This window comes from Nuphar pumila, chromosome 7 (assembly GCF_984573655.1).
Source record: "Nuphar pumila chromosome 7, dmNupPumi1.hap1.1, whole genome shotgun sequence".
Classification (NCBI taxonomy): Eukaryota; Viridiplantae; Streptophyta; class Magnoliopsida; order Nymphaeales; family Nymphaeaceae; genus Nuphar; species Nuphar pumila.
In genome coordinates, this window is record NC_143255.1 from 107627241 (window position 1) to 107641321 (window position 14081).

A 14081-nucleotide genomic window follows, 5' to 3' on the forward strand; every position below is an offset into this window, starting at 1 on the left:
GTGGCCATCGGGTCAAGCTTGGGCTGTATTTTGCAGTTGGAACAGTGGTGGATCCAGGATTTTGCATAGGGGGGTGCTGGGTTGCAAATTTTTTTTATAATAAAATAAATTATAAAACTAAAATATAAAGAAGGGCAATACAAATCTGTATATTTTGTTTCAAGAGAGGCAATTTTTTTTTATAATAAAATAAAATATAAAACTAAAATATAAAGAAGGAAAATATAAATTTTTATATTTTGCTTAAAGGGGGCAACACATTTTTATAATAAAATAAAATATAAAACTAAACACATTTTTATAATAAAATAAAATATAAAACTAAACACATTTTTATAATAAAATAAAATATAAAACTAAAATTTCAAAACTTGTAGATAACTACAACACTTGTGCTTAAATGAGGGCAAAAAGTTTCAAAACTTGTGCTCAAAAAGAGGGGGTGGGGGCAAAAATTTCAAAAACTTTAGGAGTGGCTCGAGCCCCTCCTCACCCCCTTGGATCCCCCGCCCCTGAGTTCGAGTCTGATAAAACTCAAGCCAGGCGCGACCTGATTTTTGTAACTGGGTTCGATTTGGGCTGGACCCATATGCAAAATGCACGACAAGCCTGATCTGTTAACTGGGTCGAGCTTAAAGGGCAAGGCCCAACCTGAACCCAAATATAACTAGGTCAGGCCGATATCTTATTGGGCCCTAATGGGGCCAGGCTGGGCCGGCCTGAATCGCCTGATGGCTACACCTAATGATAGTAAAATGTTTTACACAAGGAAAGCATAATATGGTTATGGTTGAAAAATATTATTTGTTCTTTCTCCTACGAAGAAGATTTTGATTTATTATTGCTAGCAATCACGTATGAGGTAAAGTGTTTTAAAAGGGTTATTTTAAAAAGCATACCTAACTAACTTTGGATAATTCAAATTCATACCTAAAAATACTTCTAATTCAAAACCTTACCTAATATTTTCCTCAATTATTCAAATTTTATATACTCATACTTAATAATTAATAAATGAAAAAGTATAAAACATTTTAGTAAAAATAAAATATAGAGTTAAAACAAAATAATTACAACCCTTCATTCATGTGATGGCAATGAGGCAAATGTACATGGAGAGGATCTGTCCGGGGTGTGCATTGTATCCAGTCCAAGAACTGACAGCCCAAATGTACGTGGAGAGGATCCAAAGACGGTGTTAGATCAGAGCTGCCGAAACCCCATAATCAACGGTCGAGATTTCGTGCACACCTCGGAAGTCGGAACTGACATGTTTATCTGGACCGACGTGGTCTGGGCAAGAGGATTAAAAATTCGAATCACAAAATAGTCCGAGTCCGATCCATTTTTCGAAATTAGAAAACAAGATCACTCCGCCATCTTGAATCCCCCCAAGCCATCCCAACTCTCCTTGCCGTCCGATCTACCGCTCGAGCGACCGTCCGCCGCTCATCGCACCGTATGACGACGTCACCTTGCCATAACCGGCGGCCCCCACAATCCGCCGATAGGCGTCTGCCACGTCATCGACAGCTCAGCATTAGGGTTTCCGGTGAAATAGTCTTGGCGCGCAAATCTCCCGCAATTTCAAATACCCCCAAAACCAAACAGAAAACAAATTCCTCTCTCTCTCATCACCAGGTCAGGTACGTAGCTCTCCTTCTCTCTATCTCTTAGTTTCAGAAAAATGGTTTGGTTATGTATTTATTTTAATTTTGTTCGGTTGTTTTTTGCCGTCTTCCTGGTGGATAAATGATCGATTCATGTACTTTCGGTATTAAAAAAAGAGAGAAAAAAGGGTAGAAATGAAGGGATTTTGATGGGGATATCTAGTTAGGAATATTTGGGGAAGTTTGGTGGTTGATATTAATAAGAGAAACCGATATGCGTTTTTTTTGGGTTATTTCAAACCTCCTGTTTCTATCTGCAAGTGCAAAGGTCTATTTATTTTTAATTTCTTTGTTTATTTACGTGTCTTTTTTTTTTCAGTTTATCAACAAGAATGCCTTTTTTGAATTCATATATTTCAAGCGCTTCTCCCTTTTTTGTTTTATTGTTGTAATGTTCTTTTTTTTTAAACATTTTCTGTTTGTGGGTGTTTGGTCATCGATGGTGGCTGAAACAGGGTACATCAAAGTGAATGGTTGGTAAAATCTTGATGTGTTTTGGTTATCAGGCGCATTCTAGCCTTTTCTTTTTATTTTTTAGAATACATGTATGTTTTCTTTCTCTTGTGTTTGTCATGCGTCAACTGAGAATTTTTACAGTTTTAGGCGTTTTTATCATCTCTAGCATGTGGGTCTATGTTGAATATGTCAGGCACATCATTTATGCGGTTACCGTCGAATCTTGCGTGCATGTCATGTATGTTGCAGAGGCATGAAATCCTGCATCTTGATATGCTAAAACTATGATGACTATTAATTTGGGGATTGGAGCAGAGTTTTGTAGCGAAATCTTCATCTTTGATGTTGAAATGTGTGGATGGCTGCTTTTTGTGTGGTTTCCGTGTATGTAAGTGGAGATGCTTAACATGCTAGGCACCGTTTCGATGCTTGCTAGATCATGTTTTCTTTGGTTTGCTTCTGTTGTTTGTAATTTGAAGTTTTGAACAACCCAAGTGAGTGTTTGGCTATCCAAGCAATTTGCACCATAGTAATCGGTTGCCTTCATCTTACGGCGACTCGGTGAGTAGCTTGTAGGGTGGGTTCTCGAGCTAAATCAGTGCACATTGTGTCTCTAGTTTGGTTGGAGTATCGTGCAGTATGATCACCATTGTCATACAATTATGTGCTCTAGTTGTTCATGTGGCGTACCTACAGTAATATGTTTTAATGGCAGTCTCTATACCTTATTAAGTTGCTTAACTTTTAATGACACTATTTAGGACATTTCTCAGTGATCTGTGCTGGTGAAAAGGTCATGGCGAAGGTATCTCCAAAGAAGAAGGTATCTGTGGCATCAAAGCAGACGGGGAGAACCAAGAATTTGCACAATCGATACCTTAAACCTGGGGCTCTCGCCCAACTTCGAGATAACAGAGTCACATTGAGACCCTGTACTGACATTGGCAAGAAGAGGGTTTTAGTTATTGATTCTGCCAAGGTAGAGAATGATTTGATGCTTTGCTCCAAGAACTGCCCACTCTTATTGCCCAAAAACATAAGTCGACATTCTTTGGATGTTCGGAAGCCACCAAAGTCACCTGCTACACCAAAAACATCTCGCGTTTGCAATTGTGAATCAGAATCAAGGCTAGAATCTCTTCCCTTGGATCTGTTGGTAAGTTGAAGGCCAATTCTACCTCTTTTTTCTTGTTTCCTTGTCCTCTCTAAATTCACTAGCTAAAAGGTCTTAAGTGAATATTAATGTTTGCAACTTATCTTTAAGGTCAAAATCATGTGCCAATTGCATCATGGCCAATTGACAGCTGTTTTTCATGTATCCCAGAGGATCCAAAAAGCGGTAATCATTCCTTATCTCTTCTATATCCTTGTATTCTGCTGATCACTTAGTATTCCATGTTAATTTTTGAACCAGGTGTTATTAGCTAGGCAGCTGCACTTCAACTACATTACACCTGATAGGTCTAGGCAACCGGTGTTGCACATGAAAACACCTCCAGCGCCTCTTCCTAATGAGCATTTGTTTTTCATGAGGTAAAATTCTCGTGCATCTCACTGAGATGTATATGCTGCATAACGTCTTTTGCTAACACATTCCAAATGTTTTCAGTGTAGGAGGTGAAAATGGCATATGGGTTTCACACCCATTTACTCCAAAAACTCGACCCGGACTCTGCCATTCGTCTCATTTATCTTTCACTAATATGAAACAAGTAACAGCTTCCCTGTTTCAAGAGTCATCATTCTCCATCAAAAGCAGGAGGCTACCTAGTGTGCCACTGCCAGTTTCCAGGTCTATGTGTTCTAATAAGGTTTCCTTATATGAAGACTAGTTATGCCAGGTTGTTTCCCAGAACAAGCTTCTGTAGCTTCCACGATCATTTTGGCTTCTTTATAGTGTTACCTGATTTTATATTTGTGTGTGTGTGTGTGTGTGTGTGTGTGTGTGTGTGTGTGTGTGTGTGTTCCTTCTGGATGGAAGAAAACACAGTTTTGTAGTCCTAAGTAACTTTGCACAAGCTGTCTCTAGATTTCTCATAGTAGGGAACTCAGTGCAGAGTCTGTTGTGTAAGTACAGCCAGTCATACTGCTATGATTGGAACCTAGTCTTTTATATACATAGTTCGTATATTTGTATAGTCTACCTGTTTATTCTGTGGGTGCTCGTCTGTCTTGTTAGTGATGAATATCTTGTTGAACTGAGGCCATGGTTATCTTATTTTTGTAGTGAATTTATAAAGATCTACTTTGGTTGGGAGTGCTCATTGATTATGTTTTCCTTCTATGTATGCAAAATTCTCATGATCATTTTCTGTAGCACTTCTGTCTCAGCAAGCTAGGGTTTTCTGAAGAGGGTCCATTGATGAATAATTTGATTATGATGATGCCATTCAGGAATGATGTGACATTCACTTATCACATTTGATTTGAATTATGTTTCTTGTAAAATCTCATATTATTGATTCTGTCGTCATTGGAATAAACATGATTTTGTTGTCAAATTGCTTTATTTATGTCATTTGGTTGTGAAATATATAATTGTGAATGCTCTTTTCTTTGTAAAATTTTCAATTAAGTTATATGAAGAACTTGCAGCTATTGACACCTAGAAAAAGCCTGCTCTTGAAGAGAGCAAAACATGTGATGCTTTAAAACATGAATGTAAATCAAGCGGGTAGGGCATTGTGTTTGATTGTAAACATTAAACCATAATGTTGAAAACTACAAGTTACATAGCTATCGTTGTTGCTGATTAGTTGGGTTTGCCTCTGTTAAGAATACTATTAGTCATCAAACAGAGGCATTGTTGCTATGTGTGAAGGATGAAAACATAACAATGTTAGAACAAGTTACATAGCTATCGTTGTTGCTTCTGTTAGAACGATGTTTGAAATTGGCCAAATGTATCAAAGGTTTGCTTCTTCTCTTGTGGGGTTAGCCATGCCATGTTCATCTTATAATGTTACCGAGAGTATGTTCATTAGGGATGTCAACGGGTTGGGTTGGGTTTTTGTTGGATATCCAATCGACCTGAGCTTGATTAGTGGGGTTTGTTAAAAACCTGAATCTGATTATGAAATTTGGTTGGATTCAGTTTTGTACAATCGGAGTTGGGTTTTCATCGAGATTGATTGGATTCTCAAGGGTTCAATGTGGCATATACATTTTCAATAAAAAAACATCCATGAAATTTGAACAACCAGCATCAATGCATCATTAACAACTTTAACCTCAGCTGCTAACCACTCAAAGCACTTCTTCCCTTGTGTTAGGTTCCGGAACTTTCCACTTACTGTGAATCCAATCCAAATCACTTTTTTTAGCAAGTTTTGGTTATTTATTGTTTAGTCGAATTCAGATTTGGTTATTTAATGTCTAGTCAGATTTGGATTCAGTTATTTAATGTCTAGTTCAGTTTGAATAATTTTGTCTGACTTTGAATCTGAATCTGATTAAAGCATATCTGATTTGTCCGAATTTGTAAATGTCCATGCTAAATTTTGATTGTTCAGTTTGAATCCTTTGATTGGGGCTTTCTCCTAGTTAGGGGTGTAACCAGGTCTGGTCTTTTCAGACCTCATTTTGAATCAGGTCTAAAATTTATTCCTAAAACTGATCCAATCTAATTCGGGTTTGGGTATAGCTAGAAACTGTTGGATGTATACTCTCAAGGAATTAGATTAGATGGCTAGGAACTTGGATTTGAAGGGAGTTTTGTGCTTGCAGTAAACGAGTATTCTAGTTGGAGCCATGACTCAGGCCACCATGCTGAGTGGCACGGTGGTGGCGTCGGGTTGGAGCTGAGCTTCAGCCATTGTAAGTGGTGGCATGGTGGTGGCGTGACTTTTGGAAAAATGGTAGGGGGATTGGGAGAAAGACGCAGGTGCATCCGACTCAGGCCACCACAGGTGGTGGTTTGTTTTGGGTCTTGGCTCAACCCAAATTCATTTGAGTTGGATTTTTTTTGGACAGATCCAAAATAGATCCAATAAGGGATCCATTATTTGGATCCCTCTCGATCCAAACTATATATATTATTTAATTTGAATTGGGTTCGTTAAATGGATCCAATTTTAAACTCTGTGTGTTTATTACTTTGGATCTCTTCTAAGTCCAAAAATTAAACAAAATTTTAATTTGGATTGGATCTAAATCCTAATCATATAGTTCTGATCAATTTGGATCCCTCTAATGATCCAAACCCAAATATGTTTTAAAACCTCATAAATTCCAATAATAATTAACAATTAATTGTTTAAACTAAAGTAAATAGCCATGAATTGCTAAATACTTGAAATTCACTAATTTTCATAAAATCATCTATCAAATGACTTCACATAAATACCAAAATATTATCGATAATTATTGACAATCAATTGATAAATAGTGACTAATTAATTTGTCGGAAATGATAATTAATTACTCTAAATATTCTAAAATAATCCCACTTTATTTATTTTAAAATTTCGAAAAAAAATCATGGGTATTACATTAATTCTTAATCAACTATGACTTCACAAATAAACCTATCAAAAACAAAAACTTAATAATAGAGAGGCTTCTAGAGAAACAATTAGGAAAGAAAAATAATTAATACTTTAGCTAATTAATAATTAAATAATTTTTTGAAAGATCCAAGAAACCTTTGAAAGTGGGCGATGTCTCATGCTGGTTTGCTAGTTCACGGTCCCTATGGAGGCCTCGCCTGCTGGCTGTAACACATGTTAGTTTCCTCTTCTTTCAGATTAACAGATGTGACCTTTCACTTTATAACATGTGGAGAAGCAACCTCAGCTATCATATCAACCTTATGGATCCTACTTAGGTCTTAACAATGCTTATTGCATGCAGAAAAGTAATGCGGATCATGGATTATGGATCTGTACCATCTTTTGAAATTCAGGCCGTAACATGGGCCTTTAGTAGACCTGTTTTGATTCAGGTTGTGTTTGGGTATGGGTATGGCTGAAAATAGTTGACCCATACTCGTTAATTCATTCACGTATCAAGGGTTCAATTCTTGATATGATCTTTATTCTAGACCTAATTACTTGCTAATAAAAAAATTATAAATTAATGAAATCAATTTTTTATTTTTTTGTTAAGAAGATTATATGCTAACAAAATAGAAGCTGAATAACTATTATAAATAATGCCAAAATTATTTATAATAGTTATTGGCTATGTTCATCTGGTCTACTTGGTCAACTCAACTGAGTCACTCCAAATGGCGAGTCAGGTCCAATTTTGGGCCTGGTTGTTTGAGTATGTTTTGTCAGGTTGCTAGCCTTTAGAAACCGTGAATCATATTGATAAAGCCAAAAGAAAAGATAAAATATCATTAGAACATGCAATTTAAACGTATCAGTTATTTTCTCCAATGGCAGGTATTGGAAGGCCAGAATGTGATTTGTTTTTGTATTAAAATAAGCTTACTCATGTCTAAACCAAACATAGGCTATATTTTCTAAAGTCAATTGAGAAAATAGGTCTAGTTCAAAGCAAATTTCGTGGGATTGGAAGAAACTTTATTTTTTATAGCAAGTTGGGAGTTGGGCAGATCCCTAACAGTTATAGTTTTTTTTTTTAAAGACCAGCTGGGGTTAGGCAGACCACACTGGTTATACAACCATTCCTTTGGGATTTGAACTTGTAACGTCTCAACACGAGGTGACGTGCAATCACTGCTCCTACCAGACAATCGGATCCCCCGTTGGTGACTACCAGTTTTAGTACTATACCCGTAGACGTCCTAACCCTTGGTGACATTTACAATCTTCTCCGACCATATGAGCAGAGCCCTCGTGGATGGATTAGAAGTAGGGATGTAAACAGAACGGTTTGGTTTGGATACCAGACCAAACTGAACCTGTTTAATCGGGCTTGGTAGAAAATTCCAGATCCAATTAACAATCGGATTCAGGTTTGGTATTGAGTTTTGCATTCAAACCCGCGACTAAAACCTGACTTGATTAAGTGTAAATGTTGGGGTTTAATCTAGTCGGTTTCAGATTCAGTTTTATGTAATTCCATCCAAATCCAAAACCGAAGCCGGTTATGCCATACCAAATTAAGTGGACTTGGTAATTCGTAAACCCAACTGGAGTCCGACCTGTTTACATCCCTAATTACAAGACACTTTGTCACATGTGACTTTGATTCCTAGCAAACCTTTTTCACCTGCAATTCTCTCTCCCTCTCTCGTGCACACATACATACACACAAAGATATATTCAAGGTTGTTAAATGCGATGAGGCAAAGCGAGGCGTTGAGCCTGCGCTTCGCCTCTGAGGCGTATGCCTGTCACAACTGGTATGGAAGTGAAGCTGTGGGAGGGGAGGCAGGGAGCGGCGGAGGAGCAGTTGGCTGACACGTGGCGGTGGATCCACCGGCACTTGGGGTTAGCACAACCGACGAATTGGGTGGAGGAGGAAGACTTGGGGATGAAGGAGGGGGTTCTGGAGGTTGATGAGGGGCAATTTGCGCATCACAGCACGCCTCAGTACCTTGAGCGTGCGCCTCGCCTCTGAGGCGTACGCCTCTCACAACACTGGATATATTTAACGGCTTTGTATAAAGTATTTTTTCACACACCTGAACCCATTTGGTTTTGGACATGCTTCTCCTAGATTTGGATCTAACCGTGAAACATCAAAATCATATTGGGGTTCAAGCTATTTGGCGTTAGATATAAAATTATGTACCAATTTATATGAAGTTCAAAATTAATCAAACATTCCATTGTATAAAGCAAATTCCACATGCAAAACAAACATGCCAGTTTAAATCGTTGTCTTATAAAATGAAAAATAAACATAAGAAAGTAATTCATAGGATTCTAATTATTGACATTCGTTTTCCATGGGATTCACTTGCACATGAGACATGATTGACGATTTGCCATTCAAGAGCAGCGCAAATTTAACATGTAGGTCTGAACCAGAGAGAGAGAGAGAGAGAGAGAGAGAGAGAGAGAGAGAGAGAGAGAGAGAGAGAGCTCGTCAACGTCTTCTGCATGCGCTTCGCGCACCACCACCTGCCGTGCTTGACTCTTGGTTTTTGCCAGAACCGGTGCCGGAGATGGTGAGCACCTGTTGTACTCCTTAGTTGTGGAGTCGTCTATGTTCACTGCAACTTCGGCCGTTTCGTCCATTGTGCTTGGTCGTCGGTTTTTTGGCCGGGAGGGTGTGAAAGAGTGGGAGCCTTTCTTCTTCTCATCTTAACTACCTACGTTTATAGTGTTTCACAATCAACTGACCAATCAAAATTACTAAGTTCTATCTACTTAAAATCTCTCTTTTCTCTGTCTCTGTATATATACTATTCATGTATTTTTTATTCTTTTCTCTTTGAAATCTAACCGTCTGAATGTCATCTAACAAATTCACCATGCCAAGGACATCCACATGGTTGGATTTGCAAAAAAGTGTTAAAATTGCCCCATGTTTATAGAGTAATAACGGGTCCCTGCTAAACCCATTTGGTGCTAAACCGTGTGGTAAATGGGTTTTTCAGCTTCTTGGGTGCTTTTTATGCAATTCCAGCCCTATAAATATGTTTGGCATGGTCAATTTACTAAGAATCCACATCTGGATCATGTGTTTTAGATGAAAAAAATGATGTTTGGAGCCTTGAAAATTTACAAAGATTTTGAACTGTTGATTTTTCAAACTTTATAAAAACCTAACCATGTGTTGGAATCAAACGCTTCAAGAGCTGATTTCTTTAAAATCAAGTACATAGATCATATCTGTACGGTCAGACTTTAAAAATAAAATGAAAAAACCGGAAAAACCAATTTACCACACAGTTTAGCACCGGCCTATTACTCTCTCTCTTTATTATATATATATATATATATATATATATATATATATATATATATATATATATATATATATATATATATATATATATATATATATATATATATATATATATATATATATATAAGTTTACAACTGCCACCTGAGGGCTCTACTTGTCTAACAGAAACAGTAAGTGCACACCACCTTGTGTTGGAATGTTGCAAGTTAGAATCCCAATTGTATTGTATGGTTGTATAACTGGTAGGGGTCTGCCTAGCTCCAGCTTTCTTTGTGGAAAAAAATAATGGTTTATAGTGTCCAAGTAAATTCTTTTTTTTTTTTTTGAAGAGGAAAATTCATTGATTCAGTTAGAAAGGTTGTCCAATTAAATTCTAAAAAATAAGCATTTAGTGCTTAAACAATATAATAGCCAATAATCACCAACCGGGGCTCCGCTTGTCTGGCAGCAGCAGTTGGTGCACGTCACATTGTGTTTGGGACGTTGCAAGTTCTAATCCCAATGGTATAATTGCCTAACTGGTAGGGGTCCGCCTAACCCCAGCTTTCTCTATCGAAAAAATATAATAACCAATAAACACCATAATTTTTCCAAAAAGCTAAAAAAAACAAAAGGAAAACCAATTCTCAAAAAAGATTGTGAGAGGCCGTTTCAGCCAATTTGATTCGATTCTAATAACACTTTCCTTAAACACCGTTTTGTTTGAAACCTCATACACAATTTTCTATTGGATTTCTTGAGTAATAATCACTATCAAACAATGCAAGCTTCCCTAGCTAGAATGTTATCTTTGAAAAAGAAGTTTAAAAAGGAAAGAAAAAAGGTGTTTGAAGGCTAAAGAAGATCCATCACCCTCTATATAACGTCACTTTGAGTGATGCACCACCTATATATGATCACTAAAAGAAATAAGACTTTTATTGGCGCTAATTTAGCACCAATAAAAGCCCATCTAGAGCTCTAACGTAGCATCAGTAGTTTTGCCATAAAAAATATCATCCGTGATACATTTACTGGCCTTAATGCATAGCGCCAGTGAATGCCGTTTTTACTGACGCTAAAATGGCACCATTAAAGAGTTTTCATTGGCACAATTTTAGTGCCCGTTACAATTTTTACTGGTGCTAAATTGGCTTCAGAAAAAGTATTTTTTACTAGCATTAAAATTGTACTAGTAAAAGTATTTTTATTGCCACCATTTTAGCATTAGTAAAGAATTTTTATTGGCATCATTTTAGCTTTAGTTATATGTTTTAGCGTAAAAACTGTATACCAATGCTAAATTAACATTTATTGAAAATTGAACAATAAGTTAACAACATTTGTAACAAAATAAGCATGCATTTATTCATTAAATTGCAAAACAAAAAATGATCGTAATGTGCAATAAATTTAATGTGTTTCTCGAAATGACTCATAATTTAGCAAATTCACCAAATAGACAATTATGCAGGTTTCTCAAATTTTTGGATGCTTTTATCCCTTGCAACTGTGAATTTTTTTATTTTCGTAGTTCATGATGCTAAAAGATGATGAACTTTAAAAACTGTTGCAGCATTCCAAAAATTATTGTGAAAATCCTTTACCTTGAGAAATTTTTAAGGAGTATCGCATGAAGTATTGCAAAATTACTAAAAACTTGCGAAAGTTCTATATTGTAAAATTTCTAAGGAGTATCACAATGATATTGTGAAATTCTTTTTTCTTGCGAAATTTTTATCTATATAAATGATATTTCATTTCTCAAACCCTTATTTGCATACAGATGCCCTATTTTTGCAACCTTAGGGTTCTTTTCATCTCCAACCACTGGTCCCTAATCCTTTCAGTGACATTCTAACGACATTATGGCTTTGCAAAAATTCCTCATTGACGATAGTTCATCGACAATAGTTCACCAACAGTGAAAACCCCCGAAAGTATGGACGACACTTCATCGACAGTGAGTTTTTCCTATAAAAGCATGGGCGATACTTCATCAATTATGAGTTTTTTGATAAAATCATCAACAATGAGAAGATCAATGACACATCATCGACAATGAGTTTTTTTGATAAAAGCATATGTGGTTAAAAGATCGATGATACTTTATCGACAATGAGTTTTTCCAGTAAAAACACATTCAGTGAGATCTTATGGTATGGGTGAGATAGAAAATCAAAATTTTGCGAGTTATTTCTTGACTTTTTTTTTTGCATCCGGATGCCCTATTTTCGCAAATCCTGAATTTCGGAACCCCTTTAATGATTTTTTCGGCGATTCTCATGCAAATGGTAGAGAATAATAGAAACTTTTGCAAGAAATTTTTTTTTTGCAACCCCATGAGAATTTTGTGGGGAATTTCGCAACCCCCATGCAAAATTTTGAATTTATCACGGGGGTTGGGAAATTCCTAAAAAAGTTTGCATCTATAATACAAAAATTGCGACATCACTCCTTATAAAGTTCGTCAAGAGTTTCACATTGTTGGTTGTAAATTTTTTGAAAAGTTTGCAGAATTTCTGAAATATTTGCAAAATTCTTGAAGTTTCGCATGCGGTGATCCAAAATTTCTTTTCAACGTGCAAAAATACTATCGCGTTAAATGCAACATTTCATTTCTGGTGAAATACACATCAACGATACTTCATCTTGTCGCTGATTTTTTACCCATAAAATGAAGAAATAAAAAAAATACACAAAAGAACATAGATTTTAGATGAAAATATCTTTCCAATGATATTTTATTCACTGAAAAATGATGAACGAGGGCAGTGATACAAACTCAAGAATGTTCTTAAAATAGGAGGTGAGCAAACACAACTATGCCTTTTTCGATGATTATATGCTATTTTCTGACTACCTGAGTCAAGAATTCAGGAAAACAAAAAAAATAGCAGAGGAAGATCAAGACCTTAACTTTCTAACACCACCAAGATCACATCGATTTAAGAACATTTAGAAAGAAACACCTTCTAGAACACAGTGTCTTTGGTTGTAACAGTTTGAAGAACAAATTTTTGCTCCAATTTTGGATCTCATAAACGAAGACCCTAAAAGGGTTTTTAGTCTTGATTAAGAAAAGTTTGAGATCCGTCTCAACTTTTCAATGACTATAAAAATACAAGCTTTCAATGTCGGATGACTGAGATATAGATTTGAGAACGGAGGCTGTTCTGCAAATTTTTAAGAAAATTCGCATAGGGTTGCAAAATTTGTGAAGTTCGCACATGAGAAGGGTAGAAAGGTCCAAAAAAACTAGAAACCTGCAGAATTGTCTATTTGTCAGATTTCATAAATTGTGGAGCATTTTTTAAAATACTTCATTTTTGTCATATAGTACGATCATTTTTCGATTGCAAAACCCTTAAAATTTAAAGCATGCATGACAACAAAATTGGCATTAACATACATTAAATTATTAAATTACAAAAATAGCGATTAAAATGCAAAATCTCTAAAATGTAAAGCACACATAAAAAAATTTAGATTTATCATGCATTTACTAAGAAAATTGCAAAAATATGGATTATAATCCAAACCCCTAAAATTTAAAGCATACTTAAACCCAAAAAATTAGATTTAGCATTATTCACTAAATAAATTATAAAAATATGGATTAAAATTCAAAAATCTTAAAATCTAAATCATACATGAGAAAGAAAATTAGATTTAACATGCATTCATTAAGGAAATTGAAAAAATATGAATTATAATTCAAATTTTTAAAATTTTAAGCATACTTAAGAAAAATATCATATTTAACTTGTATTCACTCAAAAAATTATAAAAATATGGATTATAATGCAAAACCTTTAAAATCTAAAACATACTTTAAACAAAAAATTGGATTTAACATGCATTCACTCAATGAATTACAAAATTATAGATTATAATTCAAAACCCTTAAAACCTAAAGTGTACTAAAAAAATTGGATTTAGCATGTATTCACTCAATAAATTATAAAAATAACAATTAAAATATAAAATGCCTAAAATCTAAATCATACATGAGAAAAAATTGAATTTGACATGCATTCACTTAATAAATTACAAAAATATGAATTAAAATGCAAAACCCTTTAAATCTAAAACATACATAAAAAAAAACAGATTTGACATGCATTCAATAAAAAAAAATGCAAAAA

General features: G+C 35.4%; 1 protein-coding gene across 2 annotated transcripts; it reads left to right on the forward strand.

The window, feature by feature from the left end:
• Positions 1–2907: 2907 nt before the first annotated feature.
• LOC149832826 (F-box protein At4g35930-like) lies at positions 2908–4059 on the forward strand. Of its 2 annotated transcripts, XM_090012604.1 has the most exons (4): positions 2908–3282; positions 3391–3465; positions 3541–3659; positions 3736–4059. In XM_090012604.1, exons 1-4 carry the CDS (start codon positions 2923–2925, stop codon positions 3956–3958), a joined length of 777 nt encoding a protein of 258 aa, XP_089868730.1. In that variant the 5' UTR covers positions 2908–2922; the 3' UTR covers positions 3959–4059. The 2 variants fall into 2 exon arrangements, with proteins under 2 accessions (XP_089868730.1, XP_089868731.1); XM_090012605.1 differs by lacking the exon at positions 3391–3465.
• Positions 4060–14081: the final 10022 nt, after the last annotated feature.